Genomic DNA, 21,796 nt, shown 5'->3' with positions numbered 1-21,796 from the left:
CACACACATTCATTTTTGTAAGTGTGTATACAGAGGGGGAACCTGGGCATATGCAGATACAGCAGGCAGGCACACACACACACACACACACACACACACACACCTCTTCTGCTTGAACTGAGGTCTCTCATCTATCTGGAGCTCACCAATTAGGCTAGGTTGGCTGACCAGTGAGCCCCAGGTCTCCACCTGTCACAGCCGGCTGTGAATACAGGTGGACATACAGATGGATACAGATGGACAGCCTGTGTGTGCCATCACGCCCAGTTGTTGTTGCTGCTTTGTTTTGTGTCTTTATGTAGGGTCTGATGAAGTGGAAACTTCTGGTTTAAGCCTACAGTCTGGGGACGGAAGTCATGATCTCCTGCTTGCTAGGCAAGCGATGTACTGACTGCCCTCCCTCTTACGGCTGGCCAGGAGAGATTTCTTGGGTTTGTTTAGAATCACATCTTTGTCCCTAGCTGTTGATCTAGAGGCATGTCCTGGCAGTGCCACCCTATGGCCTCTGAAGCATCACAGACTAAACCTAAGAACCACTGCTCAGGGATGCTGTTCGGTGCTCAAGGGCTTGGCTGGCATGGGTTCTTCCTAGGGACCGGGATGGGCACATGCAGTACAACCGCCTCCCTCCACCCACCCTTGTGACCTTGTGAGGTCTCCTAGATTCTTGAGGGCACAGAGGAAGACTTGGGATTCTCCCCACCCCCTGCCTCCCCTCCCCCGAGGCTTGGAATCTCACCTGTTGCTTTTAGACTGCCAGGGCATCTGTGAACCTTTGGATAGCATGCGTTGAACAGAAGCTAGTGTTTCTCTGCTCCCCGTTCCAGAGTGAGTTCATGAAGCTTTTATCAGAACGACATGAGGCCAAAGCAGATGACCAATAAATAGTGTTGTAGCCTGAAAGTATCTGTCCCGCCAAACAGTCTCACAAAAGGCCAGAGGGTGGCCGTCACAAACAGGGAAGAGAATGCTGGCCTACAGGAAAGGTTGTCGGCTTATCGGCTTCCGGGAGCTGATGGAGTTGTCAGTGGACAGCAATCTCTGTCAGCTAACCTCTGTCAGGGGTTATGCGGTCAGGGTGAATTTTATCCATCATGCCTTGTGGAAGGAATCCAAGGAGGTAGGAAAGAAAATATCTGGGCCAGACCCTAACTGTGGTACGTTTTGCTTTGCTGTGATGAGGGGAAAACGGAATAAATAAAAAGGTAGAACGTGTCCCAAGCTGGCACTGAGAAATATACATTCCTCTTATCTTTTGAAACAGGCTCTCAGGTAGCCTGTGCTGGCCTTGATATCCCTATGTAACCAAGTGATGATCTGGAATTTCTGATCCTCCTGCCTCCACCTAAAGGATGCTGGGATGATAGGCACTCACCAACCCGGTGCCTTTATGTGGTGCTGAGGGGTGAGCATGCTCCTAGCAGGGTCACACACTCAGCCCCTTGATTTGCTTTGGTCATGGACCCCCCCAACCCCCAGTTAATTCTAGCTTAGAAATCTTAGTCTCCATTACACACCAGAATCAACTGTGTAGCCTCAAAAAACCCAGAGCTATTGGGGCTATAGAGATTGCCCAGGAGTTAGGAGTGCATGGTTCTCTTGCAGAGACTGCAGTTGAGTTCCCAGGACTCATACCTGGAATCTTACAACTCCACCGGGTCTCCAGCTCCATCTTCTGACTTCCAAAGGTACCCACACCCATATGAGCATAGAGACATCTACTGCCATGACTACAGCAACTCATAGAAGAGAGTGTTTGGTCAGGCTTTAGATGGTTTGGAAGGCCAGACAGAGTCCATCATGGTGGATCAAAGACATGGTGGTGGGGTCAGCGGAGATCTCGAATCTGAGTCCACAAGTGGGAGGCAGAAAGCACACCGAGAATGGTGGCAGTTTTTTTAAACCTCAAATCTTACCACAGCCAGTTCCTCCAAGACCAAACTTACTCTCCTCATGCTTCCCAAAGAGTTTCACCAACTAGGGACCAAGCGTTCAAGTATATGAGCCCGTGGGAGGCCATTCTCATAGAAACTCAAGGCCCAGGCCACCTTCAGAGCCATTCAGTCAGGACATCTGAAGTCTACTCTGGCTTTGCTGTTTCTCTGGATGCTCAAGGGTCGTACTGTCTGGTCCACAGTAGTAAAAGCTAGCACCCACCAAGGCTTAGATGTTAAAATGTTAGAAGGCTAAATGGCTAAATTCCGTCTCCCAAAGGCTTGATTATCTGTTGAGAAGACCATCAGAGCCTCTGAGCCAGCAAATCATGTTTATTCCAAACAAACCCAATACCAAGAAGGGAAAAAAAAAAACCTCTGTAGGAAATAGTCTCCTATTTCTTTATTTTATTATCTTGTAGGAAAATCTAAGGGATCGAATGAATTGTTTCACAAATGGATCCAAACATAACCATTGCAGGAAAGAAGAATATCCATTGTTATGTTGATACCAAATTTAAACAAGGTCCAGAGCCCACTGAGGCCTATATTTTTAGCTAAGCAGAGAACAGTCTGTAAGACATTGAGGATTTCAAAATAGTTTCTTACCTAAAAATATACTTCCTGAAATGAACTCTCTCGCCTGAGAGGGATGAACGGGCTTGCTTCTTTTCCTCCTCCTTCTATGTTTACTGTTACCACAAGAAAGCAGATCTTAAATATATAAGCTTGTATTTTTAGTGACCCAGGAAGCAGGTGTTGTGCCCAGGCAACAAAGAAGGTCACTCACGGGGTGAAATGTTGAAGACAGAAATCTAAAATTCCCAGCAGGGAGACTAACTGTGGGAGGCACTGAGTTGGTACCCTCCCTCCAGGCAGGAGCAAGCTAACCCAGGAGAGAGTACATGGGGCCCTTCTTAGACCTCTTGAAGGGAACCTCTTGCAGAAGTCCCCTGCATTTGCCTCAGGGCCAGCATCTGTCCTACAGCCCCATGCAGCCAGAGTGTCTAATCTTTAACGCAGCAGAGAGTATGAGTTAACTCCTCTCTGTTTGCCTGAGTGCTCAGTAGCTTTGTCTTACTCCATCAACTGCAAGCTGTTGCTAACAAACTCAGTTCCTCTCTGCTTACTGACTGTATACCATGTGACCAGCTGGCTCTCACTGTTGCTGCTTCACCATGGTAGACTAGGAGCCAAATGATGAACCAAAAGCCTTCCTTCCAGTTGCCGCTTTCCTGGGTATTTGGTCACATCAGTGAGAAAAGGAACTAACACAGATTCTATTATGGCTGGTGCTCTTGGACACACTGGAGATACAGCGTTTTAGCAAGGTAGACCGTTGGCAGACATTATATGAAAGTGCGTGACCCACATAGCCTGACCAACAATCCAACAGAACCGTTAGGTGGTTACTAGCTGCCCATTTGAGGATGCAGAGTGTGTCATTTAATCAGAGACCAAAGGTGGCAGAAAGGAACACAGAGGATTGAGCTGATGTGTTCCTAGGGAGGCTACCATGCCCTCCAATGTGAGGGAGCTGGGGTGATGGGGTGTGGGGGATGTGGTCTGAGAAGTGGCAGGCCGCTAGCAGGTTCCTGAGGTGAGATCAGATTTCCTTGGACATCCAGGAAAGTGGGGGCAGAAGGCAGTGGGGAAACACAAGGCAGTGTGGGCAGAGTCTGGGGAACGAATCCGGGAGGAGACAATAGCTTGGCCATCTCGTTCCTGTCCTATACCCGAGAGAACTGTCAGGGCCTTTGCATAAGGCAAGGGGTGGTTCCACCACTGCCCTTGGCCTTATATTTCACTGTCATGGTGACCTCTCTGTCCACTTGGGCGATGACTTTTCTAGTGTCTCCATCTTTACGTATGCACCTCTAATCGATTCCCCCTGCCCTGGTCTGATTTTTTTACTTATTTATTTTAGACAGGGTCTTGTGTACCCTGGACTGGCTTTAAAGTCAATACATAGCGGAGAATAACCTTGAACTCTTGATTCTCCGTCCTCTACCTCCAGAGGGCTTGGATCACAGGTTTGCACCACCGCGCCAGTGCTGAGGGTGGAACTCCCAGTTTCATGACTTAGGATACTGAGCTCCATCTCCAGCTCTAGTGAACCAGAATTTCTTCAAGAGAACTTGGGACGGGCAGGGCAGTGGGCCAATCTGCTTGTTTATTGATTGATAAGATTTTGGCGGAACACATGCTTTATGTCCACTATGGACAGAGTGCAGAAGCTACTGCACATCTGTGTCACCCCTGCCACACAATGGGCATCGCTCTGTGCGTGCATCCGGGAATTCTACTCTGAAGAGATTCTTATTATTGTCATTACCTTTCTCCGCCTTCTTTCTTTCATCTATTTACTACGGATGGTGCACACACATGCCATGCCATTTGTGCAGAGGTCAGAGGACACATTTCAGGAGTTGCTTCTCTCTTTCTAGCGTGGGATCCTGTGGAGTAACCTTTGTTCTTTCTGTCTCCTCAGTTAACAGCGATGTAATGGCCAACGACAACGGCGGTGCGGTCAAGCTTCCACAGCTGTGTAAGTTTTGTGATGTGAGATTGTCCACCTGTGACAACCAGAAGTCCTGCATGAGCAACTGCAGCATCACGGCCATCTGCGAGAAGCCGCACGAAGTCTGCGTGGCCGTGTGGTAAGGGGGCCTTTGGAGAAAGGAGGTCTTGCTTTCTGGATTACCTTAGACAATGCTATGATAAACACCCGTCCAGGGCAGTTCCAGGAAGAAGGCTTGTTCTGGGTTCCAGTTCTAGGGGGATACAGTCCAGTATGCAGGGAAAAGACATGGCTGACAGTCCCATGGCATCAGCATAGAGGGAACAGAGACTGAACCAGCTGGACATCAAGCATTCATACACCTGAGCCTATGGAGCACATTTCATATTAAAACCATTATGTTTTGTTTTCCGTCTTTCTAAGTCATGTGTGCTCGTGGCAAGAGGCACTCACTCTATGTTCCCCCTCCCAACCCCAAGTACAGATACCAATATTGCTGTCCTCCCCCCATCAGTTATGAAATCTGATTGCCAAAATGCTTCTTCTTGTGGTTTGAATAGGAAACATCACCCCATGGGCTCATGTGTTTGAACACCTAATCCCCAGGTGGTTCATTTCACCTCTCAGCATCCACATGGTAGCTCATAACCTCCTGTATCTCCATTTCTAAAGGATTTGATGCCCTCTTCTGGCCTCCTTTGGCATTCATCATGCATAGGGTGCATATACAGGCACTTGAAGGTACACGTAAGATTAAAATAATTTAGCATTTAATTAAATATGATGTATATGTAGAACCAATCTCCCGGGCATTTCTCAAAATATATGCTGTACTGTTTATTCTTTTGAGCTCTAGGCCAGATTAATCTCCAAAAATATGGATGGCAAAGAGATAACCCATTTCCCGCAGCATAAACCACTCATATTTTTTCTATTCTGGAAAGGAAGAATGCCCCGCCATCCTCTTTACCACCACCATCCTCTCTGCCACATTAATTACTTGTTTCCCCACCCATCCTTCTCTTGAATTCAGGAACTTTCATTTCTTTATTTAGGATCTTTCTTCCCATTTTGTTTTTGGAACCAGGCGTTGGCATGAAATGTGTCCCTGCCTCGACCCCACACACAAAGAGTGACTTGTGACCAGAAAACAGGAAAAACAGATCATGGGCTTTGGAAGTGGCTTGGTGGTCAGTCAAATGCTTGCCATACAAGCATGAGGACCTAAGTTTGATCTCTAGAAACATCCAGTACTCTGGAGGCAGAGACGAGAGGATGCCTGGGGCTTGCTGCCCAGCCAACCTAGCTAAATTGGCAAGTTCCAGGCCAGTGAGAGACCCTGTCTCAATAACTGAGGGGGACATCTCCTGCAGAATAGCACCGGAGATTGACCTCTGGCCTCCACATGCACGTGTGCACAGCCACACATATCTGCACACATACATGCACACCATAGATAAAAAGAAAAAGGTCTACCACCGTGTCCCTAGGAAGCCTCTTTAAGAACTCTCTGGTTGGTCAGGGCATGGATTCTGCCACAGGAGCTAGAGCCACGATGTGAGCTGCAGTGCCCTAGGAGTGGAGATTTAAAGGGACCCAGGTCCCCAGGAATTCTCTTTTCCACACCGTCCTGTCTATAAGGACGCCCATAAGGATGATGTTTGATGTTTCAGGTAGAGATCTCCCCAAGGAGAGCTGTCTCGTTTATAATCACAATCAGGCTCTGAGGTGTGCAAAAGGTGGGAGAGATAAGCGAAGTCAGTGCAGGAGAGTTCGGGACAGGCCAAGAATGCCGGGCAACTGGAAGTGACTGCTGTTAGGAGAAACCACTTCCTGAGGAATGTACAGACTTGATTGTTCTGTCCAGAGACCGGTCATCCATGGTCCCCTCTTTCTGTCCCTCTCTCTTGTTCTCAACAAACCTCTGCGTCCCAGGAGGAAGAATGACAAGAATATCACCCTGGAGACGGTTTGCCACGACCCCACGCTCACCTACCACGGCTTCCCTCTGGAAGATGCTGCTTCTCCCAAGTGTGTCATGAAGGAAAAGAAAAGAGCGGGCGAGACTTTCTTCATGTGCGCCTGTAACATGGAGGAGTGTAATGATTACATCATCTTTTCAGAAGGTGAGCAGTCATCCGGGTCACAGTCCTCCAGGGGAGCACTGCTGTGAGGAGCACTGGAGCTCAGGAAGCAGCTCAGGGATCCCTGCTGGCCCTTCTCAGATTTGATTCCCAGAGCCCATCTTGGTACCTGGCCTTGATACGTAGCTTCTTTCCTCCAGAGCGATGGTTCGTTTCCCCAGGCTCGTTCTCAGGGCATCTGCAGCAGCTGGGGCTTTGTGAGCAATGCAGATATTAGCATTTAAAATTTATTTTTCTCTCTGCGTGTGTGCATAGATATGTGGGTGTGTGCACAATATACGTGCATGTTTGTGCTCATGTGTATGATGCCCAGAAGCCAGCCTTGTATGTCACTCCTTAGCAGCCACCACCTTGCTTTTTGAAGCAGGATCTCTTACTGTGGCATGATTAGTCCGGGATGGCTGGCCTAATATACCGTTCCGTATAGAATTAAAGGTAAAGAATAAGTGCACATGTGTTACTGAGGTGTTTTTAATTAATTAATTAAACTGTATATTGATTTATTTTTCTTGCGACATTCACTGTGCTACTCAAGTTAGCCTCAAGTGAATTCACTAAGTGCTGCCCAGGCTGGCCTCAAATATGGGGTCCTCCTGCCTCAGTCTCCTGAGTGCAGGGATTGCAGGCATCCCTCTTTGACTCTTTGACATCACAACGGTTTTAAATGTTCCTTCCCCTTATCTGTTATTTCCTTGAAATAAAACAGCCTTTGAAAAGCACAGTTGCTGGGGCCCGAGGAATGCGCACAATGAACCTACCGCTCCATGGGCTAGAGAGACCCAGCCTCTCTCTGACCCCAGTAGCTTCCCTCATGCCCTTTGGCATAGAGCTCCTACTGGGGCTCATATTCTTGCAGTTTTGAATCTCCGGTTTTTTTCTGCCCATGTTTTATGACTTCCAGTTAAAATCAATAGCCATGACCTTGACACAAATCCTTTCAAGTATGGATGTTGGGTGCCCGAAGTGTTTGAGGGCATAATGTCACTATTCCAGATAGATGGATGGATGGATGGACAGATGGATGGATGGACGGACAGACGGATGGACAGACAGATGGACGGACAGATGGATGGATGAGTGGATGGACGGATGGATGGATGGATGGACAGACAAAGAGATTGGCAGGTCTTTTTTTTAGACCTATCTACCTGCTACATGCCAGTCTTCTCAGAAGGGACTGACTACAGAGAGACCTTGTCATCTAGTCAGAAGGCATCCCCAGCCTGCAGGCTGCAGGCTATATGTGCACCAAGGTAGCTATGGATAGAGACCAAAGCAGTACCATAACCTTACTTAAAACTGTGTAAGATGTGTTTTGCTATTTATTTTATTTTGGCCATGACTGATTGTACGGTTCTCCAGCGTGAACTTGTAGTTCATACTGTCAAAAGGCTGGGCATGTCTGGAAATGATAAAAAAAAAAAAAAAAAAAAAAAAAAAAAAAAAAAAAACAACAACAACAACTGGGTCTTTGCTTCCTCTGCCATCTCCCTCCCGCCCCCATGGAAGCAGGCTTTGTGTGATGTCTGGTGGCTTCAGTGCACCCTGCGTTGCCCAAGGAGAAGGAGGACAAGAAAGCAGCAGTAGCCCGAAACTGCCCACTCTTCATAGCTGTCCCAACACATCTCCCTTGCCTTCTCTGAAGATCTCTTTAGCTGGAGGATCTGAGAACCAACCCAATACTCAGCTAAATTCAGAATGCAAACTGGGAGGGGGGTGTCATGATAGCCAGGTCACAGCCCTCCATCTGGCAGGACTTGATGGGTGCCAGGACAGAGATGTAGTCTGAGATGTAGGAAGGGAAAGTGTCATCGGGAGCGGCTGTCTTGTGACCGCAAGAGGGCATGTCAACATTGCAAGACATTTATCTATTTCGGTTTTTGGTGTTTTGTATGTGTACATGTGGTGTTTGTGCACGTGTGTATGCACATCTCCATACGAGTGTGCATGTGCATTTGGAGGCCCAAGATTAACGCCAGCTCTCTTTCTCTATCACCTACGCCGGCTCTCTTTCTCTATCACCTTCAACCTTCTACGTTGAGGCAGACTCTCCCTGAACTCAGAACGCACCGTTGGGCTCGGCTGGTTAGCCATCTTACCCTGGGGATTCCTGTCTCTGCTTCTGGAGAGATGGGATTATGAGGGGGTTGCCACACTAGCTGGCTTTATGTGAGTTCTGGGGATCCAAACCCTGCTCCCTGTGCTTTGAGTGCAGCAAGCCCTTTACCTGGCGAGACATCTCTCTGTACCCCCGTGCAGGACACCTGCTGATCGCTGCCCGCCCTGCTAGGACCCAAAGGTGCGGGCTGCTCTACTTGTCTCTTGGTTGAGTTCATTAGTTCCTTTCTTACCCCATCCCTCTCGTCATTCTTTCCTTCCTTCCTGTAGATGAAGTCTTATGTATCCGCAGGCTGGCTCTGAGCTCACTATCTACCTGAGGACGAACTTGAGCTCCTGATCCCCTTGCTTCACCACCCAACCCTCAGGATTACACAGGGCACCAAGCCCACCCAGCTTTTACAAGTGTATTAGTGATCTGAACTCTGGTCTTTGTGCTGTGTGGCAGCAAGCACTTTATCTATTAAGCCACCTCCCCAGCCATACATTGTCTTTGAGACAGGGTCTCTTGATGGCTCAGAACTCAGCAAGGAGGTCACACTGGGCATTGCGCTTCAGTTTCCATTTCCTGGATGTTAGAGGAAGTGTTGTCTGGCTTCAGGTCTGCTCTGGCACCTGGCTTCAACAGCTGAGTTCTAGCCAGGAGCTTTGAGCAGAGCATCAGTAGCCTGGGTACCACACCACAGGCACGCTGGAAAGGCTTGCTCTGTTTTAATCTGGGCCTCTTTTCTCCCCACATACCTTCCCTAGTCAAAGGGAGCATGCTGAGTCTAGGATCTCTAATCAAAGCTAACCACAGCCCTTACATTGCCGGATAATATTACAAATTAGGCACGTTTGTTCCTGTTTTGACTCGGGATCACAGCAGGAAGCTGCTAAATAAGAGTGGAAGGGCTTGCAGTGCTTTTCAGATCAGTGCCTAGAGTAATCGCGCTCTGAGCCTTCCGCTTCGCTTCTTTATTTCCACAGAAAGCTTGCTCAGGGCTGCATGGCCACGCCACCACGCTTCTGGCTTAGTGCTGTTGACTGTATCTCTGAGTTATTGTCAGGACTCCAGAGTCCCGGGCAGCTGTCACAGAGGCCATCTTTGTTAAAACACAGCTGTCTTACTTTGGTTTCTTTCTTTTGCTGTGACAAAGACCAAAAGCAACTTGAGGAGAAAAGGGTTTGTTTGGCTTACATCATTAATTCATCACTGAGGAAAGTCAGGGCAGGGACTCAAGGCTGGATCCTCAAGAGAGGAACCGAGTGAAGCAGAAGCCACGAGGAGATGCTTCTGACTGTCTTGTTCTCTCAGTGTGCTCAGCCTGTTGTTTATTCCCAGGACCACCAGGGGTGGCATTGGCCATGGTGGGCTGGGCCCTCCACATCAATAATTAATCAAGACATGCCCACAGGCCAATCTAAGGGAGGCAGTCCCTCAATTGAAAGTTCTTTCTTCCCGTGTGCCTTAGCACATGTTAAGTTAACAAAACCCAGACAACAACAAACAAAAAACTCCAGCTCGTCAACACAGCACCTCTTGCTCCAAAAGAAATAAGAGAGTGTTTATGGTGAGACAAGAGCAATGGGTATGGCCTGGAGCACAGATTCAGGTTGACCTGGAAAATATGTAGTTCTAGCTCAGAAGGCAGCTAGATATTGAGATATGTCGTAAGTACATCATGGGGGTGGGGTGGGCAGCAGGCAGGCTGGCTATGGCAGAGCAGAGGAATCCCTCCCAATGGTTTCAGGCTTCAACTGATGCCATCTTAGCTTCTGAGATACTGGAAGAGAGAGGTCTGTGAGTCCCTTCACTCATTCCAAAGGTTCCACCTGGATGTCAGGTCAGATCCTGAGGTTAGTGACAAGAAGTGACTAGGGGAACAAAGATACCCTAAGATAATCTTCCATCTGCACCTGTCGCGTTCTAACCAACTATTAGCAAGCTCAGATCCACCAGGCAGTGGCTCTTCTGATCTGCAACAGGGGTGTGGCTTTTCTAGAAAACTCCTGCCTTACTCGTGCATCCCTGGTAAGGAGGATGCTTCTGAGTGGGGCAGCCCAGCCCAGGATCACATCTGGATGGGGGTACACCAGCTCCATTCAGTGCCTCCAGCATCTGCTTCATCACAGGGCCTCAGGGACACAGAACCATCAGAGCCTTTGTGGAGGGGGGATGTGGGGGGATGTGTCACTGAAACCATGACTCAGCAGTTAGGCGTGCTTGCTGCAATTCCATAGGACCTGTTAGGACTACTATTCTATGACTCTTCATTTGGACACAGGATCTCCTTATGCAGCCCCGGCTAGTTTGGAACTCACTATATAAACCAAACTGGTTTGAAAATCACAGAGATCCGCTTGCCTCTGCTTCAAGAGTTCTGGAGTTAAAAGCATCTACCATCCACCATGCCTGAAAAAAATAATCCTTTACCCTTTATTTCTCCTAACAAATCAACCATTTGAGGCTAGCCACATTGGCAAGCTCAGGGTTACATTGAGAGACCATGCTTCTTGTGTACAGTGCAAGGGTGGTGGAGGCTGGATCCTTGACACCCACCTTGGGACTTCCAGGGTCCACTCGTGTGTCCTCACACAGGCACTCCTTTACACACTATAGAAACATCCATCTTGGACCATCACGTGCACAGGTGCTCACACACATGCCCCATCCCCACACAGGTGCACAGGTGCCCACACACATGCCCCATCCCCCCACACGTGCACATGCACACACACAGAGATAGAGACAAGAAGAATGAATGGTGACCTTGAGAGGATGCTGGGAGGGTGCAGAAGCCTCTAGGCTTTAAGAATGTAGCAGAGCAAGCGCGAACTTGAGCTGTGTAAGGTTTCCTGTGCTGCTCTGCACTTATCCGCAGGTGACTGCTTCATACAGGCGCAGTGTTCGCCTCCACCCTGATGGTTCGCCATCTGAACTGTGTCAGGGTGAAAAGCAGTGTATCGCAGATCATCCTCACTATGGCTTGGTAATGTGGGAGAAAAGGCTGTCGAAGAGGATGTGCTACATTAGCTTCTGTGCCTGTCACTTGTTTTGTCATCGAGTCTGACATTGTCATAGGTAGAACTCATGACTGAGAACATTGTTGTGGATTTAGAAAAGGAAATTACAAAAAAGGAAAATTTTGTAATCACGGCTGGGGACATAACTCATTTGGGAGAGTGTTTGTCTACCGTGTTTGAGGCCCTGAGTTTGAGCCCCAACGTGACGTGAGCTCAAGAATGCTGGCCCTCACCTGTAATCACAACACTCAGAAGGTGGAGGCAGGAAGATCAGAATCCGAGTTCAAGGCCGGCCTGAACTACTTGAGACTTTATCTCAAAAGAAGTATGGTTTAAGTGCGTGATTTAGTGTTGGGTGGCTTATAATGGCTCTTCTTGGCTACACACAGTTGTATCCAGCCCTTGGCTGAAGGGCCAGGCTTCTACTGGGGGAAAGAAGTTCCACATGTTCTCTGCCTGGAGAGAGTTGTTCCTCTTTTTAAATAATAATGTTCTGAAATTATAATATAATTACATCATGTTTCCCTTCCCTTTTGTCCCTCCAGATTCTCTTATGCACTCTCTCACTCTCAAATTTCAGATTCTTTTTCAATTGGTTACTCAAGTGCACAAACACACACACACACACACAAATATTTTTTTAAAGAAAGAAACCAGGACTTTCCAAACCACTTTTGACTCCAAGTTCTCTACAGCTCTGTAGGGAAGCAGCTCTTTGTGTCATGTAGCTAGCTAGCTCTGTGCTTTGCTGGCCTGCACACCCATCGCTGCCGGCAGACTAGGGGTTAGCCTGGAGACATCATGTAGGTTCACCTGAGGTGCTGAGAGGTGGGAGAAGAGCGAGGACTCCTAATCACGGTGCTTCATTTCTTTCTCTCTGATTGTTGTAGGATTTCTTTTTAAACTAAAACAGCCTTTTGGTTTGTGAGCCTCACTCTGGCAGGAAGACAAATGAATTTTTTTTTCTTTTCTGAGCAGTATCAGACATGTGGTTTCCCGTCTATGTTTAACTTTGCTAGCGGTACATCTCAGCCAGCTGGTTCCCTCTGGGCCTGTTGTGGCTTTAATGGAGGGGGTTCGCGCCATCCAGTCAGCCCATTCTGTGTGCACCAGATGCCTTGCACACTTGGCTGACTGCTGGGCCTTCCGAGTGAGAGCGGTTTAGAAGTGTTGTCCCCTGCGCTCCTAATTTCACGTGGAGGCTGCCCAGCCCTGGCACTGAACAACCAGCTTCTTAGAAGAAATGAAGGGTTTTGTCCTTGAGGGTGGTGGTGGTGGTGGTATTGTCTTTGTCTTTGTTTTTGGTTCTTGGTTTTGAGACAGATTCTCATACAGCCCAGGCTGGTTTTGAGTCTTTCATGTATTTGAGGATGACCTTGAACTTCCTACCCTCCTGCCTCTCCTTGAGTGCCTGGATGGCAGTCCCGCACCACCAGGCCCAGTTTCTGACCTGCTCAGGATCCAGCCCACGACCTCATGAATTCCAGGCTCGTGCTCTGCCACCTGAACTGTCGTCCCAGTACCAACCTTGACCTTTCTGCTTTCCCTCTCAGGTGCTGAGATGGCAGGTTTCTCCACTAAGCCTGGTGTGTGGGATGCGGGGGAATCAACTGAGGGCTACATCTCAGTTGCTTTAGCACATGCACACAAGCCATGAGGAGAGCGAGCTAGGGGTGCCGTGGCAAGCTGAGCCTCTGGTTACACATTGCCTTTGGATTAGGCACTTGGACCGCAGAACAGTGGCTTTCCAGCTGTGCACCTTAGTTTTGAGGGGAGCCAAGGCAGATTTACTTTCTGGACTAAATGCAGAATATGAAAGGAAGGAAGGAAGGAAGGAAGGAGGGAGGAAGGAAAGGAAAGAAGGAAGAAAGGAAGGAGGGAGGGAGGGAGGGAGGGAAGGAAGTAAGGAAGAGGTGTGAAAATATGGCTGATAGAAATTATTATAACATGTAGAGAACTGTAGATTGGAATCAGCACAATCATCTCCTAGAAGACAGCTCCATCATTTCCCTGCTGACCCAGAGCTGAGAGCCTCTGGCTGTGTAGAAACCTTGGCTAGAGAACATTTCCCAAATCCTTCAGTTCAACCCAAGTCTGGACAAAGAAATAGACAAACCGCACCACCACTCAGGCAGGCCCAGCATAGGGTGCGTATGAGGAAACTTGAGGCAAAAGCATCCCCTTTTTGTACGTTGTCGTCCCCCCCACCCTCCCACCCACCCACCCACCCCCCGCCAGGTGTTCTGAAGCTAGCTGTGGTGGTAGTGGGGGTGGGGAGCATGCACTTGTAGGACCCCATTGTCCATGAGTCATTGCGGGGCACGCAGGGCAGCCTGTGTGTGCACAGCCTGCCCTGGATTCATCCACTGGACCCCAGTGCTTGCTATGGCAGTGGCTGTAAGTTTATGTTCCATCCAACTCGTCCATATGTGTGTCGAACAAACTTCACACCTGTGGGTGATGGCAAACTGGCCTCTGTGAAACTGTTTGATAAAAAAAAAAAAATACTCCAAGAAGCTAGCAAACTCTGTGAACTGGTTTCTATTTCTGTGTGGGCCGAATTCCAGAGGGTACACAATCTGAACTTCTCTCCATATAGCCTAGCCACCTGGCTTTGGAAATCTTCTCTGATAGGAAGCAGCTCCGGCCTACTGTTATGTAAACCCTTTTTGGTTATGCTTTACGTCTATTAAAAATAATGAAAACATAGCTGGGGAAGAAGGCTCAGTCAGTAAAGTTGGTAGGGACTGAGAATCCACAATAAAAACCTGAGTGTGGTGACATTTGCATGCAAATACAGCACTGGGGAGGTGGAGGCAGGACCTAAAATCCCCTGGGCTCACTCACTCAACTCAGCTTACTTCCTGAGGTCCAGGCCAGCAAAAGACCCTGATTCAAAAACAAGGTGGGTAACTCTCCAGGAACACCTTAGGTGGACTCTTGTCTCACAGGTATGTACCGGCTCTGCACACAGATATGCGTGTCCTGCCCCCACCCACCCACATATACACACTATAAATGTTGACTTTTAATAAAACAGTTTGCATTGTCCTTCTCATTTAAGGACAACTATATATGGGCCTGGAGCGGCTCAGTGGTTGTGAGCACTGGCGGCTCTTGCAGAGAACCCAGGGTCCGTTCTTAGCACCCATGTCACGTGGCTCACACCTGCCTTTAACTCCAGCTCCAGGCAAACCTAACATAATATCATTCTGTACACAATGGATCTGAAACTTCGCTTGTCACGCACACTTTGTGTGATGGCGGTATTTGAGGCTTAAACTTTAAAGAAAGTCAGTCTCTTGCCTCCGCATTGTCGCCTGGCACCCCAAACTCAGAGGTAGCTCAGATATGTCTTCGTACTTGTGTGCTAGGAGCTCACCAAGATATCACTAACTCTTTCAAACCCTTCTGTATTGACTATATAAACCTGACTCCATATTTAAAAAATACACTCAGACCTTACACCACTCGTGTCTAGTCTGTTTGTCAAAGCCAAATCCCGTACACACCTGGCCAAAACCCATCGTCCCAACAGAACAAGAGACCCCGTAAAAAACCCCAGTCCGTGACATTCGCTGTTCCATTTCTTCTGTTTTCCCAGTCAGGTGGACATAATTGCCTGGGCTGCAGTGTTCAACTCCCAGGTGTTTTGTAAATTCTGTGTTAGCTGTGCAAGTTCTGGCTTCATTGGTCTCTGATCTGTAATCAGGAGTGTTTTCTAAGCCCCCGGGATATGCTGGTATGTAGCCAACACCAGGAGTTACTGGACCCAAGAATGGTTGTTCTGCTAGAGTCAGTGTCTTTCTTTGTATTCTCTGTGTATTCCAGGTAGACAGACCTTAGTGGGTAGAGGCCACTAAGGGAGCCAAATTTCAGTTTACGATTAAGGGGAAAAGAAGCAAGCCTCGTATCTACGCTGGCCAATCTTGATAGGGACACGATTATGTTCTCAATTAATTAGAAGTTAGTTCAGTGAGGCCCTGGGTCTACCGAAGATGGGCATCCGTGGCTTTAGAACAAACCTTAAGAGTGTGAATGAGGCGTGAGATGACAAGGCAACACAGTCAGGCAACAGGGTCACAGTTTAGGGTGTGATGTATCTGGCAATACCAGGTACTGCTGAAGATACTGATGATATTTATAGTGCACAGTCTTTTCCAATGCCAGCCCAGCTCCCTGAAGAAGATGATAAACCTCCAACTTCAGCAGAGGCCTTTAGGATTCCTGAGCGCAGGCAGGAGTCAGGCAACCAGGAAAACAATGGAGGGGTCCAATCAAGCCAGCTGGGTCACAGCACAGCCTGGGTCGGCAAGAAGAAAGAGAAGATACCAGGTGCTCAGAACCCCAGCCCACAATAGCAAGCTGCCCACATTCAGGGTGGCTCTTCCAGCCCCTGTTAATCCAATCTGGAAACATTCACACACACACACACACACACACACACACACACACACACACACACACACGGGGGTGGGGGGAGGCTTATCCTGTAGGCAGTTGTAGAGCCTGCCTATTGGCAATGTTAACAATAAAAAGAGGCTACGTTGAGTTGGGATGATGCAGGATTCTGGGCATAAGCCCTGGGCTAGCAGGTGAAGAAATAACCACACTCTCTCACTGTCGACATTAACTTTGTAGTTAAAGTCTTTCCTCTGGACTGCTCACCCGGGCGTGTGTGCTGTAGGTGGTGGAAATGTTTAACCATGCTCGTCGTCAGGTCAGTGATCAGCTGCCCTTCGGTTGCTTCAGCTTAACTTTACTGCTCTGGTCCTCAAGCTGGTCTAGCTCAGCTCTTAACCTTCCAGTGGCAGGCTGTTTGAGGGTCTCTGGTTTCAAGGCTAACAGTTCAGTTCTAAGCTGTGCTGTGGAGAATCAGCCCCATTTCCCAATTCCCTAACTGTTAACTCCAATACCAAACGTGTGTGTGTGTGTGTGTGTGTGTGTGTTATGCATGTGGTGTATGTGTCTGTGTGTGTCTTTGTGCGTGTGTGTGTGTGGGGGGGCAGCATTAGATTCCTCATTCATTGTCAATCTTTTCTCTTTGAAGTGTGGTCTCTCACTGGCCTGCTACTTACCAGGTAGGGTAAGCTGGCTGGTGGAAGGCCCAGGGATGCACATCTTATTGTCTCCCTACCACTGGGAGGGAGGCACTGGCCACCATTCCCAGCTTTTTAATGCAGATTCTGAAGCTTGAACTCTGGTATTCCTGCTTACATACAGGCAAGCACTTCCCTGTCTGGATTATCTCCCAGCCTCCATAAGAGTGACTCTGAAATGTCCCAACATTTGGACTTTGTGCCAACAATGGCTAAAATGGCGGGCCTCTCTACTGTAGCTCTGCTTGAGGTCTTGTCCCCACCTCTCAGGAGTAAGCCAGAGGAGGCCTTTGCATTTCACTCGGCTTTATTTAAAGCAGAGTTAAGAAGAAACTCCTGCAAAGGAGACTGATAGGTAGGGAGGGGAGCTGAGGGGTGGCTAGGCTTGACATACTTGCAGGAGGAATTAAAGTGCACAGGGGAAAGGCCTTTCCCCTCATTACAGGGAAAGAAATAGTCTCAAAGTCTACTCGGAATGCTTAGCAGTACTGTCGCCACTGTGCCAGTTAGAGTCGGTCCTGTGACTCCAGCCAGTTTACTCTCCTGTTGCTTAATTAAAATCACGTTTAATTGTTTGCTTGAATTTGCTTGCTTTTCATTTGAGAGGATGAATAGGGAATCCTATCTCATTCCACACGGCTCTGCTGGTTAATTGACTGGAATATTCTTGGGGGTTGTTCTCTTGTTGGGCAGTCTGAGTATAATTGTACCAGCACTCTGCCAATGATGCCACAAAGAGGCTCAGTTTTAGGAATGTATCATCTCTGGCAGAACACCAAGAAAGTTACCGTAGCTCTGTGAAAGGCACTTCTGAAACTTTAAGGTGTGAAGGAGCCATCTAGGGAACATTCAAATCCACACTTGGACGTAATGGTAATTTAAAACAGGAGGCAAGGATTCTTCTCCCTCCACCCCGCCCCCCGAGCATGTAGCTGATGTGTGCTCATGCTGCTGGTCTGGACCTCACTTTGAAAGGGAAAGTGCCAAGAATTCTGCACCATGAACAACAAGATGCTTAAAGATTCAGGTGATGGCAACAAGATATGTGAGTTCTAGAATTGTCAAATATATATACAACAACATAGCTGAGTGTGCACACTCTCTCCTCCTCTTGTCTGTCTGTCTGTCTGTCTTTCTACCTACCTATCTATTATCTATCAACCTGCCTGCCTGCCTACTTAGCTACCTACCTACTTACACACACACACACACACACACACACACACACACACACAGAAGAGATGAAAACAAGTGACTCCCCAGGCTTCATGCTCACATCTGATACTAGTGTCTAAAAAGAACTTATATCTGAGACTCTCTAGTGGTTTAAAGTAAAATAATTTAGTAAAACTAAACGATGCCAGTGTGGCCTCAAAACCACTCTCCATGGAGGTGTGTGGGTGCCTCTCAGTTAGTAGGCCGCTTGTTGAGCATGCCCTGATACTTAGTTTCAACTTCCAGTACCACATACAGGTAGCATGCGTGTACCGGTACCACTCAGAAGGTGAAGCTGTGGAGGGCATCCCTGCAGACATGCTGAGTTTGAAGCTAACCTGAGCTGTATGAGAACACGGTCTCAAACACTAAAGCCAAAAATGAAAACTAAAACAAAAATTCTAAATGGATTATTATTTATCTCTTGATAAAAACCTGATGAACATGGATGAATTCGAGACATGGACACCTGTGTTAATATTTAAAGCCTGTGAGCCATTCCAGTGAAGGCATTTGGAAGGAAAATTCATTAATGTAACTGTACACTAGAAAGGGACCTGGGTGGTGGTTCCCTGCTCGCCTTGGTGAGCCGGCATGTAGAGTAATGAACACGACAGGGCATCTAGAGAGATCCTTGGAGAGACCTCTCCGACCCCTGAAGTGTGACAAAGTTCACATGTCACCATGATCCTCTGGAGCCACAGGGTAAGTATGCAATTGTTCAGGCAGGACGTGGAGCTAGACCAAGACACACCGAGAGAAGGAAGAACGGCCTGTCTTGAGTCTCTACATCAATTATACTTTAAACTTGATTTATTTGTATACTCAACACCTGTGGGGGTGGTGTAGGGACCTTCACCAGGGAAGCAGGGCATGAGCAGCCTAAACGCAGTACCTGCCTCCGTAATGTAGGGAAAACAGAGCCTGACTCAGGCCTGTTGGACATAAAGCAATACAATGCTCATGCATGAGGCGTCGCTTGCCACCCTGCCTAACAGAGCTCACGGTGTGCTACTCGTCTTTCCTGAGAGGAGAATCACAGAGGGCTTCCTATTATAGCATAGCGCTCCTTCCAAAACTAAGCAAAGCTATCAACAGGAGCCCCAGTTGCTTTGGTGGAAAACTAGACACCATACACCAATCCAGGCAGACCTACCTGTGGCATCTGCTCCCCGAATCCCAGGGAGATGGGTCGATCTTAAAAATCTGCTGTGGGAAGCTGTCAGAGAGGCCAGCACTTGAATGCCTTCTCCTCTTCCAAAGGCACTTTGTTTCTTGTGTGTGTGCACTGTGGGCTAATTGAAGACAGATGAAGCCTGTAGAACTGCTCAGGGGGACTTGTAAAGGCGTCTGAAATATTATAGCGCTCAAATGCAGTGATGTCATATTTTTATAGATGAATATGTATTTCTGTAATAATGCTTGGGCAGGATCTAGCGGCAGACCTGAAAAGGAAGGCCAGATGGGATATCCAAGTGAGGAGTAAATCACACATTGATCAAGGTATCATCTCTCTCGAATACGATTTGCTATGAACACGTCTACGATTTCAACTGGTGCCATAATCCTAGGAACATCAAATACTAAGAAGTGATTCAGAATACCTCAGTGCTGGAGAGCTGGCTAAGCAGTTAAGAGCACTTACTGCTCAGGGTTAGAGGACCTAGGTTTGTTTCCCAACACCCACAAAGCAGCAGCTCACCAACGTCTGTAACTCCAGTTCCAAAGTACCCTATGCTTTCTTCTCAACCCAAGGACACTGTCCACATACACACACACAGTGCACATATATTCATGCAGGTGCGCACTCATGCACATAAATTAATAAAGAATTATTTAAAAAAAATAATCAATGCATTTTAGTTAAAGGTCAAAGAAGCTGAGGCCTTTCATTCATTAAGTTCACAGAATCACTGAATTCTGCTCATGAAGCCCAGGCTAAGAACATTTGCTATTGTAAATGGAACTTGATATTTTTTATAAGAACCTTTAAGAAATTCTATCCAGAGCTATCTCTAATTTTATGTTATGTAAAAAGAAGTATGCCTTGAGTCCCCATATGTGTGAGGCCCTGGAGCAGTCTCTGAAGTACTCCCTCATGCCAGATCCTCTTCTCCCAGAAAGAAAATGTGCCTACTCTGGGCATCGCCCCACCGTGGTTCATAACTGAGAATGAGAAATAGTCTCTGTAGCTCTGGTGTGGCCCTTTAGATGTCCCACCCAAGAACTGACAGTATGGCTCAGTTGTTAACAGCACTGGCTGCTCTTGCAGAGGACCATGTCAGGGGCCAGCACCCACATGAGGGTTCACAACTCTGTAACTAGTTCCAGGGCATCCAACACTCTCTTCTGGCTTCCATGGCTACCAGGCTTGTGTGTGCTGCCTATGCATTCATACGGGTACCAGGCATGTGTGTGCTGCGTATATATTCGTATGGGGCCAACGCTCATACACATAATAAAGAAAAGTGATTGGTAGTTATCACTGAAGAGATGGCCACCAAAATGCTTGGTCTTGCCTCCAAGGAAGACAAGGGCTGTACAAATTGAGGTTACTTAAAGCCATTCTTCACTGGGTCTCAGCAGTGTGCCACCCGGGTGACATTTAGAGACACTATGGCATAAGGCTAAGAACCCTATTCAAACAGAGCTTGTTGCAAGTATGGCTTGCTTATTGTTTGAGTCAGTCTTGGCAAATTAAGCAGCTTGCATGTTAGCTCTCCTCTCTGGGACGTGGGTCTTGTAATGAGAACAGTTTCTACCCTGTAGACTTTGCCTGGCAATTAAATGTAAAAATTGTGTTAAGTCCTGAGAACTCAGCCAGCACAGGAGTGTCTCTTATTTGGGGATAAGCAGGAAGAAACACTTAATGTGAGTTTCTGAGCCAAGCCGACCCCAGTGCGTGCCCATATCTACAGGTCTCTTTGTCTAGTGGAAACCCAGAGGTCAACTCCGTGGCATGCCTGGGAGGGTCTTAGATCCAGCCACATCCCCAAACTTCCTTCCTTCCGGCCTGGGTTGTTATTGTGGCTCCCTTTCACCTCCTCTTTGAAGTTTCTTGATTGATAAATGTTATTCAGTCACTACACACACACACACAGACACACACACACACACACACACACAGAGAGAGAGAGAGAGAGAGAGAACTTTATGTGTAGGTTTTTTAAAAAAGGTTACAGGAAACTGGAGGGGAAAGTGAACCTTAAACCAAGGGACTTCTGGAACCTTCTGTAGTCAATACCACATGTTAATTTCAATTTAGGTGCTTGCCTCAGACTAGAAGGAAGAGATAGATATGAGCAAGAAGGAGCTTTCCAGTGAGTAGCTGGTAGTTATAAACTTTCCAGTAACACATGGGTGCTTCATGCAAATGAGTAAATGAATTGGAGGCACCGCTAAGTTATACAGGTAACGGTTTAAAAACTCTGAATTGTATTTTCTTATATGTGGAAAAAAATACTCACATTGGACCAAAGTGAAGTCTCTCCAAATTCTTCTAGTGTATAACAGGGTATTAAAAATAACATTTATAGGATAGGGGGCTGCTGATTTTTTTTCCACAAAATAGTACCAGTAATAGTAAATACTTTGGGCTTTATGGAGCAGAACTGATCTTTATGGCGGGAAGGTCCCTATTAAGAGAATCCACAGAGGGCTTCTCTCTCCCTTCCCCCACCCTTCTGTTTAACAACTGTTGAAAGTTGTGGCAGGGAGTGGCGGGGGGTGGGGCTGGAGTGGCAGGGGTGGCGGGGAGGC

General features: G+C 47.6%; 1 protein-coding gene across 3 annotated transcripts in view; it reads left to right on the top strand.

Annotated features, from left to right (window-relative positions):
• Tgfbr2 (transforming growth factor beta receptor 2) overlaps window positions 1–21,796 on the top strand; it is an 87,267-nt gene that overhangs the window by 38,054 nt on the left and 27,417 nt on the right. For all 3 annotated transcript variants that reach the window (XM_031345648.1, XM_031345647.1, XM_031345646.1), the window contains 2 exons: window positions 4,426–4,594; window positions 6,391–6,581. In XM_031345648.1, the coding sequence (XP_031201508.1) occupies window positions 4,426–4,594; window positions 6,391–6,581 (360 nt within the window). The remainder of the gene's footprint in view (window positions 1–4,425; window positions 4,595–6,390; window positions 6,582–21,796) is intronic.

Source organism: Mastomys coucha, unplaced genomic scaffold (genome assembly GCF_008632895.1).
Source record: "Mastomys coucha isolate ucsf_1 unplaced genomic scaffold, UCSF_Mcou_1 pScaffold23, whole genome shotgun sequence".
Lineage (NCBI taxonomy): Eukaryota > Metazoa > Chordata > Mammalia > Rodentia > Muridae > Mastomys > Mastomys coucha.
The sequence above is the reverse complement of the archived record's forward strand: the minus strand, read 5'-3'. Positions and strand labels throughout refer to the sequence as shown.